The sequence below is a fragment of the Xiphophorus couchianus genome, chromosome 4 (genome assembly GCF_001444195.1).
Source record: "Xiphophorus couchianus chromosome 4, X_couchianus-1.0, whole genome shotgun sequence".
Taxonomy (NCBI): domain Eukaryota; kingdom Metazoa; phylum Chordata; class Actinopteri; order Cyprinodontiformes; family Poeciliidae; genus Xiphophorus; species Xiphophorus couchianus.
The window spans coordinates 22,038,157-22,062,146 of NC_040231.1; the positions used below are offsets into that span (position 1 = coordinate 22,038,157).

The 23,990-nt window shown below is 38.4% G+C and overlaps 1 protein-coding gene across 3 annotated transcripts in view; it reads left to right on the forward strand.

Annotated features, from left to right (window-relative positions):
• pcdh17 (protocadherin 17) overlaps nucleotides 1-23,990 on the forward strand; it is a 62,403-nt gene that overhangs the window by 20,712 nt on the left and 17,701 nt on the right. For 2 of the 3 annotated variants that reach the window (XM_028015264.1, XM_028015261.1), the window contains exons 3-4: nucleotides 6,019-6,077; nucleotides 6,220-6,392. In XM_028015264.1, the coding sequence (XP_027871065.1) occupies nucleotides 6,019-6,077; nucleotides 6,220-6,392 (232 nt within the window). The remainder of the gene's footprint in view (nucleotides 1-6,018; nucleotides 6,078-6,219; nucleotides 6,393-23,990) is intronic. The other variant, XM_028015262.1, reaches the window with a different exon arrangement.

Genomic DNA, 23,990 nt, shown 5'->3' on the forward strand with positions numbered 1-23,990 from the left:
GTGTTGGTTTTATGTCTGGGTGAGCACTCAAGTGCTTTTCCACATCAGTGTACAATGGCAACTGTACTAGTTTAAATTAAATGCAATTTATTATGTTTAATGTTTTGTAAATGTGACCTGCATGCATGGACATTTACTGAGAGGCATGCATCATAGTTGATACGTCTAAAAAAAAAAAGATTTCATTCACTAGGGTTCTTTATTTGAGAATGGTCAGACAGGACAGTGGGAAATGAAAGAGGAGGGGAGGGGGGGCATTATGGGACTCTGACCCACACTTCAAGGACTACGGCTTCCACATTTGGGTTGTGTTTATGTGTTCACAAGTAAATGTGCATTAATATACTGTATATTCTCATTGAAAAAAAACCTGCAAACAAACCAGTAAAGGGTTTCAATGTGACATTTATCTTGCATGTCAGAAAAATTTGATGTTCAAAATAACTAACTTTAAGACAAACTCTTTAAAAAACTAAACCACCAGTCATTCTTTCCAACCATATTTTATAAATCAGTCCATCAGCAGCTCTCCTATATGTTGTTCTTCTCTATCTGCTTCCTCTTGGTCCAATACTATCAATTTTTAAGGCTATTTCCCATCATTGCTTTGCAGATAATATCCAGTTCCAAACTAAGTTTTGAAACTACACATTTTACTAAGATGTCTGGATGAGTGAAAGTTTTTTTTCAACTGAATGAAGAAAAAAACTGAAGAAATCCTCTTTGAGCCACAAAAAGTATCGGTAAAGATAAAGCAGATCCTTGGGCCATCTTCTGTTTGAAACTTTGGAATAACCTCCAACTCAGATTTTAAGCTGGAAAATATCTTAAAAGTTCTGGTTTGATCCTGTTTCTACCATGTACGAAATATTGCCAAACTTAACCTTGTTGTCTCTTGTCCTTAGATGGACGGGAGACAATAGCTTTTGTTTCATTTCATCTGGATAATTGCGATGGACTTTGTCTATCCTGAGCCTCCCTAGACCAGTTGCAGTCTGTACAGAATGCTGCTGCTGGGGTCATCTTTAATGTCTTATCACTTCCAGTGACAAAACATTAGTTTCTGGTCGTTGCAATTCTAGATTCTGGTTTTGACTTAGAGAGGTTCTCATGGAAAGACACCAGTCTACACCTAGACGTACTGATTTCCTCCCAAATAAAACAGAAAACTATAAGAAACAGAGCGTTCTCTGGAACTCTTTTCCTCTGACTGCAATCAGCAGACCCTTTGAAGGACAGCTAAAAATGTACTTTTTTAAGTCTGCTAATGTTTAATTTTTCCCTGTATATTTTTACTCCGCTTGTTAAAGCAAGTTGTTTGTATTTTTTATCTTGAAAGGTTCTTTGTAAATAAGATTTTACTTACTTAATTAGTTACTCCTGTCCATCAGAACTGCTTAAACCTTTTGTGTTTACTGGCATCATTAGGACACCGTTACTTGTCAAAAATTCAACTGGATCACTTCTGTTCTGAGTTATTTAGTAGATAAAGCAAGATGTTTATCAGGTAGTGTGTTGGCCTTAAGTTCACTTACGACCATCGATTTGATGGTCTCTTATCTCCAGGAAGATGTTTAAATGCTAATTAGATCTGATCACTTAAAGTTGCTCCTCAACCACTAGATACTCTATGTGGTCCAATGTATTGTTTCTCCACCCCTCTTTTCTGATTCTTTTAGCGTTTACTGTTTTACCTCAATGTATTATTTTATAACCCATTTTCTGTGCCATTCATTTCCTTATTGTTTTTCCCTGGTCTCAGTATGTTTTTCATTTTGTCCTTTATTTCTGTCTGACTGGTGCTGATATACTCTACAATCTTTATTTTTGCACAGCTGAAAAACGCTTTTTCCCAATGTGTAACTGGTGCATAGATTTTTTCAGTTTATTACTACGACTATGGTGATTCCAGGTTGCTCCGATTACTTTTTCTTAGCAAAAAACATAATAATAATTACATATACATTAACAAGATTTCTGCCGTATCTTCAACAGTTATTGAGAGTTATTGAAGATGAACTAAAATCCTCAGAATTAATTGAAAAATTCTATTTTCATTTAACACATTTATGGAAAAAAGTCCTCTTTATGGAAAAAAAAATTGAAACAGTTGTTTTTACTTAGATCACTGTTGCTAAACTTGGCCTAACGATTCCTAAAATATAAATGTAACTGAACTTTCTTTGTGTTGTGTTTAAGTTTGGTCACTTTGTGGCGGAACTTTTCATCAACATCCATGACATCTTGTGAGTCACTATTGCAATACCATGTAAGGTAAGGGCCTTTGTTTTGAGTTTCGAGTCACAAAATGACTGCAAGAAAATACCTAACTGTCTTAATTTGACATTGAAGTCAACAAAGAACAAGTATTGAAGGTCTCTTTCTGCGTGCTCTGACCTTGTGTATTGTTGTATTGTTTTATGTGTGATTACGGTGTGCAATAAAAAAATAATAATTCCTTCCTTACGGTTTTTACATGTTTCTGTAAGGAAGGAATTGGCACCCACTTGTTTTTACAAGTGAGTGCCAATACATATGGAGGTCACTGTATTTTTTCCAGGACGACAGCAAAGGAGAAATGCATGAATCATACCTCTCAGAATAGGTGAAGGGGGTGTACTCTTGTTCGTTTGAATAAAAGTGAGCGGTCCAATGATGTGTGAAAAAGAAGCTGCAATTTGTCCTCGCTCACCATCCCTGTGTAGGATATCAAATGCACACTGAAAAGGTAGCAATACACAAATGTAACCACACAGAAGCAAACAGTAGCCCAGAATTCACCACTATGCCCCGAGAGGAGAACAGCACTCCAATATTCTCGTCCCATTTGTCTCAATCGGCCTGCTGTCTGGGCGGTCAGTCTTAGGGGCCTCAATGGGAATACAGAATAGAGTGCAGCTTTTTACACTTACTCAGCCTGGCTGTGTTCAGTATCCCTGTGACCTTTGTGACCTTGCTCCCTGAACTAGATACAACACATCATTTACTGAACTTCAGCAACACATGCCTTTGGAAAATTCATCCACACCACAAAACAAGAACAGCCTTTATTGTTATGTGAACAATGTGAGTAGAGGTGGATTTGCTGGATTCATCTTTTATTGAACAGGTTCTTCACTTCTTTAGCTCTTTACGGTAATGACTCAGATCTTCAGTCAATAAGCAAGGGAAATCTTCAAACGAGTTCTGGCTATTCAGGTTTAGGTACATGTAGCATTGAAAGTAATGATACCTATAATGCAAAGGGAATTTATGCAGTGTACAATGCAGTTTATCAGCCTGCCTCAAATTATCCTGTATTTATTGTGGGCTCTGACTTTCTCAGCGGAAAGCAGTTCATGCTGCCTGTTATCGACCCATTAATTGGAAAGTGGCCCATTGAAGTGAAAGGGCTGGGTGCTATGGTCAGACAGGAAGAGATGGAGGCTTAAGATCACCCAGAACTCTTAATTGGCAGGAAAGAGGTTTCCATGAAGTGGTGTAATGTGTTTTTTATTGCCTTGTGTGCAGTGAACGGCATGGTACTTTAAGTAGAGGCATGTTTTTTTTTGTCTGTTAAGAAAAACTACAGGTGGGAATAACATTTGTTGAGACTACGCTTGGATTCAAATCAACTGTAACTGTCGACTATTTTATTCAGTACCACAAAATTTTAATTTTTGTATGTTGTGATGAAGAAATCACAGCACGGCAATTGCAAAAAACATCTTTGAGTAGTGCCCTTTTCTTGTGATGACCTTTATGGAGCAGAATTGTTTGAAACACATGCCCAAGGTTAGTTGTATAGTCAAAATAAGTACAGATGGGACACATCACTGGAAAAAGATTTTAATCTTCCCTTTTCTTTCTTTCCAATTTTATTTCAATTTATTTCATTTTATTTTTTTAAAACTCTTTTCAGCTGCTCTTATCATTTCATTGCCAAATGATTTCAAACATTCCTTCTTCTCTTGCTTTATGGTCAGATTCCAGTCTTTGATATATTCCGTGGGTGTTTTCTTTTAACATTGGCAAAGGCTGAAGTAGAATAAAATGTTGAGGAGATAAAGGTGTTTGCAAAAGCATGGAAGGTCAGAGTACTGAGGTGGCCTGTCTGACCTTCACACACCCTTTTTTCATACTGAGCCACTGCAGCGCACCGATGACATTGAAATACTCTATCGACCATGAGTCAAGCTGTGCATGTGAAAAAGCCTGGCACAACGACGCATTACTCACCAAACATGACATTTCGTCGCTATGAATTCTAGACAGAGAGTTGTGCACAACATAGTGTAATTATTTGTGTTGCTGTGATGAATGCAGCTACAAGAGCATGAAAGCATTTTCTCTTTAAGGCATTTTCTTCAATCATTCCTACCACTACACAAGAGGAAATTGATTATTCCCTTGCAATAATCAGAGCTAAAAATATGCTGGTTAAAAAAATGTTTTCATAAAAAGATCCTACATCTTTTGATATTGGGCCTTTATTTTTGGCAAATGCCAGTAAGCACACTGCAATGTTTTTAACCTTTTAACTCCTTAACATGATTAAAATCTCCAATACATTGTGGCTTGCTATAATTACTAAGCCAGTGAGACACACTGGGACTAAGATAGAGTGCTTCGTTGCCGATGTGATTGATCCACCCCGTAAGGCGGTGCTTCGTACTGTTCCAAAGATTAGGCATTTGTGCCATTTATGCAGAGTGCCTTGTACCAGAATTACATTACAGTGCTGCACTTTGTCACACATCAAAATGCTTCCTAATGTGACTGTACAGAACATGTAAAGTCTTTTTCTCATTATCTGACATTAAAATCAGACTGAAGTTTTATTATTGTGTTAGTTTGGTATATACAAATCATTCCTATTGGCTATATAATATTGATAGTAGTAATAATCAACTGTAATATTTTTACAGCTCTTACCACATTTGTTGGTTTAAACAATTATGTCCAAGTGTAAATAGATATCCTTCTATCATATTGTTCAAGAAGGCGATGGGTTCTTTGTGTAGCAAAATGTGCCTATCAACTAAATAACAAAACATGGGTAAAAATAAACCATGACCAAGTTGGGGACAAACACCTTAATGTTTAGAGACAATGAAATCAAGAGTAAAGTGTTTGGCCAATTTCGGAAACAATACCATTACATGTTAACATATCTGCTAAGACGTTAAAGCAAAAGTGGATTTTCCAAATGGAGAATTACCCTAAGCATACCACCAGCTTATTTAGAAAGTGGCTTAACAGAGTGGCCATCACAAATTACTGGTCTGAGTTACATATAGTGTGTTTCCATTGAAAGAACTTTCATTCGTTTGGTTTGTTTCGATCACATGGATAGACTGTTAGATCTTTTGAACACAGCTTGAACTATATTTCTAGATATTCTCAGTGTTCTTATAACAGCGTAAAGCTCTAATTATGACATTCCCACCCAATTCCTCATGCAGCATGTTGTGATCTCAACTAGTCGACATGAAATGCAAGAAAGTCATTGCAGATCTAAGAATGGACCGTCTAATATTCAACTAATCGTCCCTGCTATACAAAGTCTTTTTATTTTTTAATATACTTGTGAGTGAAGATTGAGAAAGAATATGTTGAATTTAAGAGAGTTAGTTGTTCTCTAACAGGAACAAGGCAGAAATTACATTCTTATTCCTGTACAATTTGTACTGTAATCTAGCTAATAGATGTCTAGCCAACGGCTCGACACCGCAATTGCAAAGATTTCTATTTTCATCAAGACAATTGTCCTTGGAGTCATTGATTATCTGATGTCTGCCAGACCTGATGTTTAACTGTGTGGGTTACTCTCCAATGGCTAATTATCCCGTTTCATACGGTTAGTGAAATGCTTAAACCTTGGCAAAGCAGAGTGCATACTTTCAATTCCTTTCAACTAATCTGTCCTGCACCTCACAGTTCTGCATAATTAATTGTATATCTTTAGGAATTCTTGTTTTTACAACAGAAAATGTTTCTCTTACTAACACTGCATACTTTATTCTCACTTTTCCACAGACGGACAGTTTCCCCACTGAACCTAATTATATGGGTAGCAGACAACAGTTTGTTCAAAGGTAAGAGCTGGAATCTATAAGGTAACTGTATCCAAGTCATTACTAGTTACCAAAACGTACTACAGAGTATGCATATGTCAATTAGATCTAAAAGTGGTCATATTGATGCATCCAAATCTTCTGTTTTTTTGTTGTTGTTTAGTAGTTCAACATTCAAAGACCCAGAGCGAGCCAGCCTCAGAGACAGCGGCCATGGTGACAGCGACCAGGCTGACAGCGACCAGGACACCAACAAAGGCTCCTGCTGTGATATGTCTGCAAAAGAAGCCCTCAAACTGAAGGCTGCAGGTGTGAAACCACCACCTTTGGAACAAGGTGAGCCCTCCCTGGCAAATCTAAGCAGACGGGAGAAGAAACAGCCAAAAAAATACAATTAAAAACATATTTCTTTTGTACTTGCCTAAATACTCATTGTATGAAATTGCATCGGTCCCCTTTATCCACGCCCCACTTTTTTCACTGCACTCTGCATACAGTATGCCTGGACTGGAGGGTGTGACTATGTGTGCATGCTACACACGTCCTCAGTTTATCAAAGCAGACAAGCCCATTATGTTTTTATAAGCTCAACTACTTCTGCTTCTGCATTTAGTCCCCTTTCTCTGAGCTCCCATCTCTGAAACTTTGATAATGGAACATGGAAAATGACTTAGCAAGCGGCAGGCGATGTAGTCTCGTAGTTTGGTGATTAAATATGAATAATTATTCTAAGCACTGTGGGTCGGGCAGATTACATATGACATGTGTAGAACAATAACTCCCCAGATATGAGTTGCTGCAGTCACCCCCCTCAACCTCGCATGATTAGTGCATGGTCACAGAGAGGCAAGAAATTTAAGATTATGCATAGAGTAGAAAGAGAGAGGAAATGGGAAAGGAGATACAGTGAATTTCTCTTAGCAGCTTTAACCGGAGATTTGCTTTGGTGCGCACAATTACCCGCTTAACATAATGGAAATACTCCGGGAAACACAAATTTGCTAAAACATCTACACTAAAAAAGTTTGTATCTCGCTGACAGGATCCTGAAGAATGGTCTTGTGTACTGAACATGGATTCTCTGTAATGGTGCTATTAATCCTGGGAACAGAAGGGCTGCTTTACTCCGTACGGAAGGACAATGAAAATTTGAGCAACACTCTGTGCTGCAATATGCGAGTCTGACAAGCTAGCATTTTTTTCCTTTTCATTGATTTTAGAATTAAAAAAAGCCACACATGTTGGCAAGAGAAATTGGCCAATTAAAAAGCTCCATATGTTTCTCATTTTGAAAATGTTCTCATTTAATTGTCCATGAGGGACCAAAGGATCACATTTATAAACACAAAAGCACGTGACTAAAGACTAAGTATGCAATTTTAGGTGTTTGGTAGCTGTTTGAGCTCTGGTAGATGCAGCATGTTTATACACTTCTGTCTGTGTGGTCTTTGAGCAGTACAATTTAGTTCTTGAACAAAACAAAATGTGCTCACATGCCTACACGTGCACCCACTCACACACACATACATGCACTCACAGACCACAAGTCCGGAGGTGATGGTAACTTATTGAGGGTGTAATCTGTGTTTAAGGTTTTTTTCCCACTCCTCCTCCATGAGTGTCGTTCCACTTCTCCCCCTCTCCTTGTTTGGGGAAATCGACTGATGTGAGATTAGACAGTCAACCGACAGCAGCCGGCTGTGTTTTGCCAATAACATAGGGGTTTAGCTAAGCTGTGGGGGAGAGGCTGTAGGCTAACGCTGAAGTTACTCTGGTACTACACTAGCACATCTTTATCAACTTTCTAAACCACTAGTTGAGTGCTCAATGATGTTTTTATCTTAAGGAAAAATAAATATCACCGTATGTTCTGTATTCAAGCTATATCTTGAAGAGAAAGAAAATTATACTCTCCCATGCATGCGCAAGTAATTTGTAGTATGATCACTTAAATCTGAAGCTGTTAAGAGAAAAAAAAGTTTAATGCACTGGGATTTGTTTAACCCACATGAGATAAACCCACACAAGTGTGGATGCAGCATATTGTTCATGAAACAACGCTCCAGTTTGTTTCCTCAGATGAAAACAGGTTAAAAAAAAGCTTGACACTGGTCAGTGTCCCTGAGGTTGTTTTCTTACAGGGTTTTCTATACATCTAATCACTTAGTGTATAGTTCATGGGTCTTTCTTTACAGCTGCCTCCCCCACCTTTCCCCACCCCCAACTTTCATCCTTTATCCCATCTTAAGACCAGTTTCCCTCTAAGCATAGCCCTCTCAATTACTCTGTAGCTCTTTGCTTTTCTGTCAGAACACTGTGGCCTCTTTCACTAGTTCAGTATAAACAGGACTTGCAGTGCACAGAGCATGTAGTTCAAGTCCCAATTAATCCTCACCTCAGTCAGTTCTTATCCTAAAAGAAACCAAGTTTTTCTTTATTTTCACCCTAATTTTGCCATCCCGTTTAGGTTTTTCTTTTAATACCTGGATTTGTGCTGCCCTCCAGTAAAAGTAGGTTGAGTTCAACAATTTCCCTCCCTTATAGAATAGGTTTCTTCTAGACAATATAATCTAGATATCTTAGCACTGCAGCTCAGTCTCAAATTGATTAATTAGTCTCGCAAAATTGGTTGCAATGTATTAATTAAGCTTAAGTATATCAAATGCATTTTTGCCAGTTTTAAACAGCGATTAATTGATGCTCCAGCGCGCCTGCAGCAGACATTAATACGGTCTTGTCTGGCTCGCCGGAGAGGTTGGCAGCACATCGCTTGCCTCTGTGGAGATGACTGCCACAGTCGCTATCATGAACAGACAGTCGGCAGTGGTGTTGGGAGATGTTACCCACTGATAGGGCTGTCCGAGCAAATGGAGAGGGAGCAAGAAGAACAGTGGGGGATGAGGGCGGGGGGTTGGAGCACAGAGAGGAACGGACAGTGTTTGAGTGCACCACCTGACCTTTCCTAATTATCTGCAACTGGATTATGATAATCAAACCGCCTCCTGCTTTGTTTCAGAAACGGGAGGGATGAGTGGGACAGGGAGGGGATGGGGGTGTGGGAGGATAATGTGATACTACAAGGACAGTGTGGATACTGTGAGGAGACAGCATGAGATGTGTTCCTATGACAGCACTGTGGAAGGTGATGAAATTGAGTTTCTCAGTTATTTGTGGCTTGGTAATAGAAATATCCACCTGCACATTTTCCACCAGCTTTTGAATTGATTAAGTAAGGGAAATGCCATGATTGGTCAGTGGTCCCCATCATTCAAATGCTCCCTTACAGTGATGTCTATGAACACACACATACACACACACACACACACACACGCACACGCACATATAATGTAATTCATAAAAAGATAATGATGATGGCATTATATTCAGCTCTTACTTGAAAACCTACATTTCAGTTTGCTTGTTTTTTCTGTAAATGCTAAGTAATATACTGAGAATGAACCAGTATATAATGATTATATACAGTTATATAAAAATTTGCAATTCTATTTACTTCTGTGGTAACAAATCAAACACACATTTTTGCAGTGTGTTTTTAATGTTTTATAGAATACTTCATTGCTTTATGCACAAACTTAAAGATATACAAAAATAAAATCAGACATTTTATCTTCGATGGATCCTATAGGCAGTGTCTTGCACTTTCTTTTGAATCTGAGATGTAATTGCAAAGGTGGATGTTAAGAGAACAAAATAATACTGAGCTGGCAATATTTCATATCAATGTACTTCTGCGGGTGATGTGTGAATTTCCATTTATCCCTTTACACATCAGTGTTTCTAATTTTATCAGTAGCATTTTCAGCTGAATGTAGTAGCCCAAAGCAACAAGCGCAGCAGAAAAGTTAGCAGCCTATCAAAGAGGATTTCACGCAGTGGATTTTCCTGACCTTATTGTGGCATTAGGATGTTTTCAAGCTAAAGAAGGGCTCAACTCTGTGTTCTTCTGAAAAACTATGAATAAAATTGAGTCCACATAGTTTACTGTGCTTAATTAAACATTTTCTCTTTTAGTCCTCGCAAAGACGAAGTCAAAGAAATATTCTGGCTTAAATTCATCTAAAATATTAATCCCATCTTCCCTCGAGGCAGCTTAATCTTAAGACGTTAGCACTATGGTACCTTTCCTAAATCCTCACAATCTCAGTTTTCCTTTTTTATGTACAAAGCAATTAATTTTGAATTATAGGTGAACCTTTGATTTAAAAAAATGCAGTTGCAAGATTAATTGACTGGTCAGAAGTCAAATCAGATGCCCTTTTCAACCATGTAGCCATGGCAACCCCTTTCCTACTCACCATGGCCTTCAATAAACCTTTATCTGACTGTTGGAAAAGTGGATTCCGTTGAATATCATTCATATTTCATGGTCAGATAGAGCATTTGCTGTATGAATGCTTTTGGATCTGTATTAAAAAGGCATCCCAGACAGCATTTTATGACTTCATTATTGACATGTACCATTTTGACACATACAGCCCTCAGGACAGTACACATTACAGTAGTGGGTGAAATCAATAACGCATACTATTTTGATGTATTTATGTTTAGAATTCCTCTTAATGGGCTGATAGAAAATGCTTTCGTTTGGGCTCACCAGTCATACCAACTCAAAGAAAATCGAGTGCAAATTTTACACGGCTATCAGCTTCATTAGAGAAGTATTTGTTTTTGTATTTACATAAACATTGTCAGCTGCTCCATTTGAGATTTGTCAATAATGGTTTTGGACAAACAAGTTCTTATCGTTCCAATTTATTTCATCTGGGTTCCCTTTTAGGGATAAAGCATGGTTCATAGCGAATATTTCGTCAAGGGAGAGGAAGAGAGAGGCAAGCTGAAAAGGGAAAAAAACAGTTCAGATGCTGCACAAGTGAATTCTGAAAACAACAAATGAACAAAGAAACACGCAATCTGGCTGCTGAATGACAGGCTGCTTGAAGACGCACATCTTCTGAAACACTTCCAGTAAGCTTTGAATCCAAAGTGGCATGATCGAACCATGGCGCCACCAGGATGTGACTCAGTCATATCATCCGGACAGGGAGGCTGACTTTTTGACATTTACTCATCTGATGAAAACTTGAAAAGCAACAGTTGCCTCTCTTGTGAGGGTCCCTAAAGTGACGGCTCACTGACACATAATAATTCCTTTCTTATTGCAGTTATTACATCCATCATATATTTCATGATTTTATTCAATATATGTGACACTGTGATCCATCCTATTCAAGTTTTTTTTTTTTTTTTTTTTGTTTTGCATTTTGTTAAAGGAAACCCATTGATAGATAGAAACTTGAGAGGGAAGATTCACGATTCACTTCTGCAGCTGTCTTGCACCCAGTGCCTACTTTCGTTTCCTTACTGGGTTTATGAAGCAGGTTGCTCTAGATACCTGAAGATGGGTGCTGGTAATGGAAGAAATCTGCAAATAGCATCAAGTCACGGTAATACTTTCTCCAGGCACAAACACAGCTGGAGCTGGAGTGATCAAAGAGATTGAAAAGATAGTTTCTCATTTTGTTATTCAAATTTCAGCTAATAAGGAACTGATAATTGTCCTGAAAAAGCAAGACTAACATTTTTAAAGACAAATTGTGCTTAGAAAAATTAAGGAAGAATGGCCTAAATCAACAAGTGTTGCTGCAGATTGTAAAAAAAAAAAAAAGTGGAATGATGCATTCATTTACCTGAATCAGTTGGAGATAGATAGAGAGGGAGAGGCTATTTGCTCTGTTTGATTATTTCAGATCCAGATCTGCCTTTGTGTCCAAGTTTATAATCAGTCACACAGTTTAAGGTTTGATCATGTTTAACACTTAATACATCCTTCTTGAATTTACTCCTGAATTGTTTGTCACTTAAAAATCGATAGCAACATCAGCAATAATTTCTCAATGAACGGAGTTAGAAAAGGCAACAGTCAACAAAATTAACCTTCATGTTCAATGAACAGCCAGCTTTTCAATGCCAAAAGCAAAAACATTGTGTTTATTTTCTCTTTTACAATTAGAGCAGTGTTGATGTGTGCTGGTTCCCATGCTAAAATAACTGTTCCACAGGTTAATGGACAAACAGCTGCTAAGAGATAGGCTTCATCTGAGAGCACTGTAATTAGTCAGCTTACAAATATTGCTCCAAACAGGTAGCATATGGAGGAGTCATGGTTTCATGTGATGCCATCGCATCCGTCTGTTTAAACATGATTAATTTAGGCCATCGGGGTGTGTTTACACCCGTTGTTCCAACCAGATATGAAAGTGCGTCATTCCAGTGATCCTCCTCATACCAGCACAAGCACAATTTGGAGCGCTCCTCAGCTCCTGTTTCCCTGTTTGCACCTTTCTTCAGAAATCATTAATGTAAGAATTGGAATTGTTTTTCGCATCATCTAATGAAGTATCAATTGTGATTTACCACAATGCCACTAAAGGATGGCTGTGAAACTCTGCAACCTGGCCTTGGGGAGTAGATTAAAAAACAAGCATCATCCAAAAACAGCAGCCAGCAGCTTGTGCTTCTTCTAACTGTTTGTGCGAGCCATTGGGCAGGGAGGATTTGTCTCTGAGACTTTCATCTCTTCCTGTCCCTCATCTCCTCAGCTTTCTGCGGTCTGTCCCTGGCCAGGCCGATAGCTTGATTCATTGCACCCTCACCAACTTACTTTTCCTGGTGGGGAATATAAAAGCCATCAACAGTCTGGAGTTCTCCAGGATGCATCACTCAAAGTCAAATAAGATTTGTGAGTGTTTTTGTGCCATACACATGTGCCAGATCACCCCTATTCTTAGAGGATGTGGTGGTATCGCACAGCAGTGAGACGATTTGCGGCTAAGCTATTGGAATCCTGCGGAAAGCCTAAAATCTTATGGGGTGAAGGGAGGGGAACTATCACAGTCTGAGGATTTCTTCCCTCTCATTACGGAAGATTTAAAGGGATTAGTCTATTTTCTTTACCACACAAAGTTTTATTAAATCCTATTGTTATGATTGTGGTTTATAAAGGGTAATGTCCATTCTTGTGTCCTTCCTCTTGTGCTTTGTGGGAAGCTATTTCAGACCGGGCCGGCTGTTGGGTGTGATATCCACCTCTAAATCTCAGCCCGACTGCATGGCGGATCACCCACAATCCTCATTCAGCCAGTGTAGCCTATCTCCAACTCTCTAGTGCTGGAGAGGATTGATGAATATCTCTGACTCTTACCACTTAGGCTGTAAATCTGTGACATTATCCCTTTACTCTGGTAGCAGTAGCAAATAATTACACCATGTTTATGGAAGCAGTGAGAGAGAACACCTCTTATTTCTTCCTAAGTGCCCTCATAACCTCTCTACACAGCATAGTTGGACTTTTCACCTTTAAAAGTCTGCCTTATATACTTCTGAGAATGGTTGTCACCTATATCTGAAGCTACAACTGCTTACCAAAATCAGACCGTCCTCAAAAATGGCAAACTATTACTCCAAGAGTCTCATATTACATGGAAAAAAGAAAACGCAAATCCAGTAGAACACAATGAAAATGTTATTCAAAGCTTACTGAAAAATGTATGTCTGCTAAGGATGAGGATTAGTCCAGAGTTCTGGAGATTTAAGGGTAATCACTCTTCACCCATAGTGTTAAAGCCTTCATCCAGTATCAGGACCAGTAAAGCTCCAGTGATATTGTGTAATCATTTATTTACTTGCTTTTTTTGTCAGTCATAACTCTTGCGACTTGCAGGACCATAAATATGGATCCCGGTGCTCTTCTCGAGCCACAGATTCGTCATCATTGTTCTTATCGCAGGCCCTGCCCCGTGCACAAATTTGCATGTGTTTGTTTTAATGCCTTGTCTGTGCGCAATAGAGCTCGGAAAGTGAGGCATGGTGGTTTGATTAGTTTGCATATTTTATGTTTACAGTTTATACATGCTGGCTGACTTGTTTGCTGTAAACACGCTAGTAACCCACATTATCATGCAGAGAATATGATTCAACTCCGCTGAGTTGACTGGGAAAGAAAACAACTCTACCAAACTTGTTTCTACGCAGATATAAAATCTCCCTAAGGAGTTGTAAGAGAGAAAATCCAGTGTTTATCAGCTCCATCATCATGATAGACATGTTTCTGTTCCCAGTTGTTCCGTTTGTAATCACATGATCAACAGCCTCCTAGATGGGGTGTCTGAGCTATAAATGAAATTAATTAATACTATGTAGCTGAGCCCCATGGCAATGCAGCCTTTTTTTTTTCTCCAGGAATTAATCTCTGGATCCATAGCTTTGTTAATTTTGTGAATTCAACTCAGACAATTAAAGTGTTATCATAGCTTTTAAATAGAAGTGCTTAAAAGACAGCAACTATCGCAACTCAGAATGTGTAGATGTTGTGTTGCAGCTTTTCAGAGTAGTTCTATAAACAGTGAAGAAGCCCATTGAACAGTCGAAAACTGTGCTTTGCAAGGTTGAACTTGCTTTTATATGTGTAACTGAATCAAAGCAATAGCTACTGCAAGCAAGTTGGATTTGAGAAAGCCTGAGGGTTAGAGCACACATTGTTTTGCATTTTAAGAAATACTACATGATATCAGGAAAAGTGTGATTGCAATACTTTCATTGAATTTGTAATGGCTTGTTTTTAGATACACTTTACACTGGGCTGCGGTTGCCACTAAATACATCTTGTATTACCTCGATCTGTGTACTTTTCATTAATGCATCCAGTATTCCTCTCACCTTCTTTCCCACCTTTTTGCCTTTCTTTTCTCCTTTTTTTTTCTGTCTGCATCCTTTACATTTCAAGTAAACCAAAAGCAAGTTTTACATAGATTGATAGACAGATATGCTCAAGTGAATCAATCTGCATTGGAGCATCACGACAAAAGTTGTAATGCTCCACTTGTGAAAAGTAAATCTGTTTTGCTTCACTTTGGTACTCAGACACACCTCTGAGAGCCACACTGGAAACAAAAAAGAAGAATATTGTTATAGCTATATTTACTATACTTACATTTTACTCTATTTTTTCTTTTTCTTCATGTCTCTACTACTCTTTGTGAGCTAAGATGTGGCCCACCACACTTCATTGGTACAAACAGGAGGGGGGGCAAATGGAAAAATTATGTAAGGCAACATTTTGAGAAAATATAAAAAAATTAATTAAACTTCATGTTTAATTTATTTTTATATATATATATAGTAGATTTAAGCATTTTAAAGCAAGTATTTAACTCCATAATTTATCAAAAATACAACTAAAAAGATCAATGAAACAGTATGCAATAGTTTAAGTTCATGGGTATTAATTGGAAGTAGTAAACAAGCGATGATAGCTATGGAATGTTGGAAATGCCAAATGTAAGTTTATTTTTGCAAGCGTCTGAGTGTATGTGCTGGAGAACAGCAGTAGAATTGTTCCAGTGTCTGCTCTCAGTGGGTGAAACATGTTGTCCTGCACAGCAGTAGGGAGGATACTACGGAGCAGATTATAATGATACAGAACATCGTCACTCCCTGGATCAGAGCCACTCCGTAGCCATCTGTCCTCTGTCCACGGACAGCCGGGCATTTCTGCATTTGTATTTGTGTGCATGCATGCGTGTTGGCGTGTGTGTGCGTATGTGCGGGTGTGCGAGAAGTAATTCTAGACATTACCCATGCTGTTTTACATATGCTTTGAAAGCCTCTTTTACTTGCTCCCTATCGTTGTCCAGCCATATACATGATCATTACCATTTCTTTTAGTACCCAGTTTTTCAGCCAAGTTAAAAATATATAGTTTTGTTTTGTTTTTTTTAAAACTGACTCTCTCTTATAACCAGAGAGACTCTTCTTTTCATTTTCTCCACATTGCCTTACATTATACAAAACTGCTAGAAATTAATTAGGAAATTAGGACATGACAACTCTCTAGCACTTCATAAAAGAGCTCTAAGTATATTTAGAGAGCGACCTTACACTGGTGCTACAGCCGCTCGGTGACCTGTCAGATTCTTTGACCTATAGCAGTGCCTTCAGGTAATGTTAAGTGCTTTAAGCATATACTGAATATTAAAGTGGAATTATTATATTTTCTGCTGTTTTACTTAACCTATGAAATATTAGAGGCCAAAGTCGAACTACAAGCTCTGCCCCACAGAGAGGAACAAGCTATTGTCCTTTGCAAACAAAAAGCAAATGCATAATAAGGACAGTGTTAATGATACAGTCATAGAACAGTGATAAATTAGGTAATGAAGCCAACTCACCACAGAGTCTTTTTAAAACAGATAATAAAATTTGAGAGAAAAGAATTATGTTTATACTTTAATCTTAGAGTCATAAAACTACATGAGGGATTTAGATTTCACAATATCTATCTCGGTCCAAATTATTTTAATTAAATTTTTTTATGTTATGGGATTGAAATAAAGATTTTGCCATTTCTACAATCTTTATGTACTGTGTTTTAACATGTTCTTGTATGCAGTAAAATTGAGAGTACTTGGACTCATACTTTGGGTTTAGCGTTTCAGAGAGGTTTAGAGAACCAGACTAATTACAGCAATATGACAGTAGTGTGTGCTGTCATACTCCGAGTAGAACAACTTCAGAGCCTGGTTGCTAATAATAAGGTTATGGGCAGGTTGAAGAACTTTCTGTGTTCTCTAGGTTTACATTTAAAACAGAACTCAGCTATCAAGATCTTAAAGCTTGTTAGTAGGAAAAGAAATAAGTGACAAAATTCAGGCTAGTCAGATGATTACAATGTTAGGAAGGGAAAAATATATTGGACTCTCAAGAACAAAGCAAGAAATTTAATAACAAATGGAGACGTCTTGAAAAGAGGGGATTTTCATTAATTGTGTAATTATGTGAAATCTACTTTTTTCCAGCTTTATATCATGTTATAATGTCATTCTCTCATCAAAGACATGCCCAGAGTGTTGCTTTGATTCTTTCATGCATGTTTGAGAAATCCTTGAGTCTCCCGTGGCAACCATTCATGGTGCCTAATCGTTGCTCAGACAAAGCCGCACCTATTTACCGAAAGCTCTGCCTTGGATCATCTGAAAGTGACAAAGGCCAATTTCAAAAAGTGAGATATGGTCAAATTTCTTTGAAGTTAGTTTTGATATTTTGATATCATTTTCACAACTGTAAGTTACAGTACATGCTTACTTTATTGTGGTATAAAATGGAACTGAAAAATACATAACAGCCCCCTTTTAAATACTCAGTTTTAAAGACTTTTCAACTAGTGCCCAATACTTCAGTCCACCTGTGACTAGTTCATATATTGTTCCCTATTATGGTTAAAATCTGCTTCCTTGCTTTAACACAGATATCTTTTTGATACTCTGCACCAACAAAGATATTTTTCAAAGACTAGACCCACAAATTACATGGCAATAACACTCCTCTTTGTAATGACACCATTATGTTAAAAAAGAAATGGTTTTGAAATTATGAAAAATATAGTCAGGCCTTTCAGGTAGTAGTGAAAAGGAAATATGATCTACAAAAAAAACTCATCTCATAACTTCAGTAGCACAAATATCTTTTGCTAATGGCCAAACATCTGCGGAGGCTTTCAGATGCTCTGTGTGCAAGGTGGCTCTGATAACTTTTATGTGTGTGTTTATTTACTTATGCTGATCTGTGAAACTTTACCTCTAAAAGAAAATCAGTCAAAGCACCCACAGAATTACATTGAACAAAATTACAATCGCTCTGAAATCAACTTGAAGAATAGATTATTTATTTTACTCACAAGGTCAATTCAGTTTGCAGATTGCCACACAGAAATGTCTTTGCTTCAAAATGCATATCTAGACCTAGTTTAGAGGTCCCATCTGTTAATATCCTGCTATAATTAGACGGTTTTGTATGGATTTACTGGAGCAGCCACATGCTGATTGCTGTAGTTCTGCTCACGATATTATGTCCTGAGTTCCCCCTATATTGAATTCCTCAACGTTATTAATTACAATAGTAAAAATGACAGATTGCTTGATCAATTCTGTGCAGTCAGCTACAAACTGGAGAAATTGTTCAGCTTTGATTATGTGAAAATGAACTGCCGTATGAAAATTTCCCGAGACAATGAATTCAGCACAACTTCAATCACTAAGATGCAATTGGAAGGCCCCTCCGTCTGCACTGTTTCCACGCCTGATGCGAGTGAATATTTGTGATGCCCTGGGGCATTGTTTCCCCGTGTTACACTGCATCAGGAACCAGAGAGACAAATGGCCCAGGCCTGTCCAAGGCATCAGGACTTCTTCTCAGTTCAACCATAACTAGTAATGTCCTTTCATCCACTGCCTGCAGTGTAGTAGATAATGGAGTTTTTGAAAAGAAGAGATGCTAAAACAAAGGGGGGTAGGGTGGACTTTATGAAATGACAGTGGATGGGATGATCACAGAAGAAACTATTTAGGTATTTCATAAATCTGAATGATTGAGACTTATATACATAAAAAGCACCCAACCCCTAATTAGGTTTTAAAATATGACATCTGAATAAGAGGGTCACTATGGATGAGCATTACACCAGGCTAGCTTCATTGGAGATAGACTTACAAAGACACCAGTTCCAATCCAGATGAAAAAGACAACACATACACTGGTAAGATCTGCTTCAGTCTTGTCCCAGTCAGGGATATACCTTTATGGATTGTCAAAAAGCTTGCCTTGATGTCAGAATTACACAACAGAATAAACTTGTGCTAAAGTATGGTATCTTAACATAAAGCTGTCAGTGCCAACATAATAAATTTCATTAAATATATCTATTTCACCGAAGCTTTGCCACATTGACAGAGACAGAGAGCATGTACATGTGAGTATACGAGTATGGCGACTAGGAGTGTTTTTCCCAGATAACCTCAGTTTGTTACTTTTTGATCCTGCTAAATTAAGATAACGGGCTTGGTTAATTAAACTGTCACATGGCAATACCTTGAGGAATTGCAAGGCCAACACAGCTTTAATTGGGTGGCTGCTATTGTCCCCGTATTGCCTCCCTTATGCGGGAATCAACCCCACACAAGGGAAAGAAACACTCTCATTGCCTCTGGTGAAGGACAGAAAAACTTAAGAATGATGCATATGATGTAGAAAAATGTTGAGACGAGTTCAGAGTAATTGCCGACTTACGTTTGTGAAAAAAGAGCTTTGCGATTCAGTCTAAATACTTAAAAATCACTTAACACATTTTAAAACCAAAATGTAATTCCTGCAGTTTCCCTGTGAATCCGTGAACACCAGATTAGGCCCACCACGACTTCCTATCGCTTCTTAAGTTTCACGTTAATGAGAGTCAGTGTAATTTTCAGTACATTGTAGTTGTTTCTGCATTGAATTAGTTGATAGTGCCTGCAAAGCCCCATGGACAATGTCAGCAAGCTTAGGATGCATCTGTAATTACTAGCAGCCAATAAACAGCTGACCTCACCATCGCACCTCAAAACACAACAAAGATCTATTACGGAGATTTAGAGGGTTTATAGTGTAAACAACTTGGAGTGATGGGTAGTTGGACCTCTTACACAAACAACATTAAAGTAAATTCATGGATGTGGTGCATATATACAGATTTTGTTTTAACACTACCAATTTCATCAATGTACTCCTAATGACCTGCTCAATATGTACTGATATTTTATTGCTTCTTAATTAGAATGTGAATTTTTAATCAGACCTAATTTATTAAACATTTTTTATAGTATATTCTTGGAGCATTTCAGTTGAACACAAACATCATTTAGATGACTGAAATGCATTTCAGGGAATAAGCACCTCTGAGACTCTGTCAGGATTTTTGCAAAATTTTTACAAACTGGCTTGACCACTTCATGTCTGTTCTGCTGTGATGTTTATGAATCTATTGTCCATCTGTCCCTGAAGGTGATCAAAATCTGCCGTGATTAGCAAGTGCGAAGTCTGGGTAATGGTCCTCCTGCCGCACTGCCTCTTATCCCCTCCCAAGTGCGGATCAAAGAGGATGAAGTTTTGAGCCTGGGGATAATCTAGTCCCTTAGATTGTGATAATGCTTCTCAGGGTGATCATGTGGATGAGAGCGGGTCTGGGCGTGCTCACGGTAGTGTTTTTTTCTTCTTTTTTTTCATCCTCATGAGGTACTTGTCAGCATGTTAGTGCTCAAAAGACAAATGGCAGACAATAGTAGAGTGAGGCAGTGAATTAGCACATGTAGGGAGATGGAAAACACACTTTTGCTGAAGGTGTATCCAGGCAACCACATCAGAATTGATAACGTTTTGCATTCATGACAGATGATTGCTGCTATCTTCCTTTTCTAGCTTTACAGTGATGAAATATAACATGTTCTAGCTTAGTGTGAATTCAAATATGTTGTGAGACTTTAATTTTAATAAATACTGTTATAACTGGAAATGTTTTTGCTATATTTTTGGTGACTGTGATTCTTTGGGTGAATCGCTGAAACATTATGGGGTACATGGAAAATCTTACACAACAATGTACTTGTAAAGAAAAAAACAACATAATATGTCCATGTGTAAAATATCAAAAAAGTAACAAAAAAGAATTTTGCATGATTGTTCTCTAGTTTGGAACAAAAACATGATCTTTCCTCTACCCCCTTCATGTAAAATTATTTTAGTTACAAGATTTACAAAGGTTTTCTTTGCTCTCACTACTGCAACATTTCAACATGACTCCAGTCTGGCCTGTAGCTCGACTTTCCATAACTCTCCCTGTTTGGTCTTTTTGAGTCATTCCTTGGTGGATTTGCTAGTGTGTGGAGCATCATTATCCTGTTGAAAGGTCCACTTCAATTCCAATTTTGACTTTTGGCCAGATTGACTCACATTATCTTCCAGAAACTCTTTGATATGGTGCAGAATTCATAGTTGGATCAGTGGCTTCAAGCTGCCCTGTCCCGGGGGCAGTGAAACAACCTCAAACCAGAACACTTCTTCCACACTTTACGCTTGGTGTGAAGTTCCGCTCCTGAAAAGCCATCTGTGACCTCTGCCGCGTGTCTGTTGCTGCGGCCACACAGCCTTTCTCTTTGCTTTTCTTCTTAGCAGGTTATTTCAAGAGGGCATTCATTCATTTATTTATTCATTTATGTATTTCAAGCATAAATGTCCACCACTTAGTTTTAAATTTTATTTTCTATCCATCTATGCATTCGCTTTAACACCACTAGCTACAGTATTTACCTGCAGAATCTGCTAGGAGACTTCCAGACTCCTTTTTGCATTAAATAGTTTTTTCTCTTTAGCCATTTTTGCTGAGGCTGCCATTCCATAAATTGGCAGCTATTTCAAATGTGTGCCACTTGCAGATGTTCTCCTTTACTTGGGGATGATCTTTTTTTTAATAATTTGAAGGTCTTTTTAAATCCCTTCATAGAATACAAACATCTAGAACTTTTTTTGAAGGCCTTAGAGAACTCTTTACATCTTGGCATGATGAGACGATACACTGGAGCACCAAAGAGAGCAGCAGGTCATACATGTCAGGGGTTTATGGATTTAAGAGTATGATAAATATTAGAGAGCAGTTATGTTTGAGTGTTTGCTTGTGAAAATATGAGAAAAATCTCCCTTCTATTATTATACAGGGTTTTCCGTGTAGATACTGATTTACAATTGTATTTGATATCAGACCTGCTAATTCCAGTTGTGACAGAGTTTTTATTCTTTTTATTTAAGAGCTTAACAAAAAACTAGTAACAGAAAAGGAGTACAGGATCACTCAAATTAATGCATCGTTGTTTTTTAAGCTCATTAAAATGTATCAGTGTTGGTAGATTTGCTTATTGACTGAAAGTGGTGGAAGTTCTTAGCTGTGATTCATTTAATGAATTAGAGGAAAAAATATCAGATTTTTTAGCATTTGACCAATAAATCACCAATCAGAGACAGTCAATGGGGAAATGGTCAACAGTCCATTCCTATCTTTGGCAGGTTGATTGGTCCATCTCTCCTCATTTCAGTATGTACAGCTTGTTTGTTTCAAACTATTTGTTTGAGAAATATTAAAAACAAACAGATTTAGTTTTACTTGTATTCTTTTGTTTTTCTTTCGCCCTGTTGACTCAGTCTGTGAAATGACAGTGAGCTTAAGCTTTGCTCAATCTCATTTTGGTCTTAAGTTCCCTGTTGTTCCGCATGATCTCTTCCCACCCTGATCTGTGTCTGGTGTTGGTGTCCAGCTGTTCTGTCAGCACGACAAGTGGTTCAGGGAACTCCCTCATTGCTCACTGACCAATCGCAAGCACACCAGAATGCTGTCAACGAGAATTTTCCACCCAGTGGTTTGCATTTGTGTGCACCTGTGGTTTCAGCCTGGAGGACAGGGGAGGGAAACAGGGGGCGGGAGAATGGTGGCGAAGCAGGGCACCGGGGTGGAAAGGCAGTCGGAGTTGGGATTAGGCTATCCCTCTGTCTGTAAAGATTAAAGGAAATAGATTCACAGTGTGCCTCCTCCCTCCCCGTTTTGTTGTGTTTTCTTCAAAATGCATCACAAGACAGCTGAGGCTTTACCGCCCCTATTTGCATATTTATAATTTGCATGAAGTCATTGGAGCTTGGAGGCAACTTACGGTCGTATGTGCACGTTTGCATGCAGGCATGATTGCATGTGCTTTGCAATTCGACAAGAGAAATCAAAACCTTGTCCAAGCAATCAAATGAACGCGCCTGGAAAAGCCTGCACCAAATCCGTGGAAATCTTAAATTACCTGGACATTTCAAATGCTTGTTACCCAAAAGTTAATGGAATGTAAAAAAAAAAATACCCTGAAAGCCTTTACTAAGGTGTAAGTACAATGTATCATACTGCAGTAGAGAGCCTACTGTGGAGAGTTACTAGAAAAGATACTCATTCTGCACTGCAGTGCTTTGCTAGCCGAGTTGTGAATCTTATCAGGCAGAGTTGTGGGGGATTTTGTTTGCGTGTGTGTGTGTGTGCGGGCATCGGGGTGTGTGTGTGTGTGTGTGTCCAGGCCCCTCTGGAGTCCATTAATCCCAAATCTAACAGACATACTGCAGAAGCAGCCTTTGATGTGTGCTGAATCCCTCGCTGGAATATTGGATGCAACTTCTCTTCTCTGTTTTTTTTTTTTTTTTTTTTTTTTGCTCTCTCATCGGCAGTGCATTGTTTTGCTTTTCCCCCATGATGCCAGTGCTGTCCAGCAGGACAGGTGGCAGCCGTGTTAGGAGTTTGTTTACGATTCAGGTGTGTTCTCGCCAGTTCTCTGATCTGTAATTTTACATCTCTGAGCTCTTTTAATCCCATTCTTATCTTGTGTAAGCCTTCTAATCTTTGACCCTAATCTTAAACTGCTGAATAGAATGGGGCAGTGTGGATTGAGGCGAGTTGTTTCTCTCACCTTCAAATTCAATGCATAGATTTGTCACAGGGAGCCTAGGCTCTCCAGTCTTTTGGGTTTTTTGCCTCTCAAGCTGAGTTTGAAATGTGCCTATAGCTCTATATTTATTTTTATTTATGTTTTATTGCCAGAGCCTGGACTTGGACCCTGTGAGTTTTAAAGCTCGTTGTTCATAACTCACCAGTCTCAAGCGTAAAGCAGATGGAGAGGCAAAGAAAGTATAAATGAGATAGTGAGATGGAAAATGCATTTCTATTTGAAATGATTATACCCCCTCTACTCCCCTCCCCCCAACGGGTGCACTAATAAACTGTTATTGCATTTCCGTCAGTTTCTTTTAATCTAATCATGCATATAAACAGATGAGTGATAGCATTACTGTTTGCGTATGTTTATCCATAACAGAGGCATAGGAGGCCATTGTCTAGACGGCAAACACTAATTTGGCTGGGACACAGAGGAACATCAATGCTAAAGCAATGGTGCTGAAACACTAGGCATGTGCTTTGGCTTTGCACGGAAGGGGAGATTGCAGTGGCAGACAGACGGCGATAGGAGGAAAAGG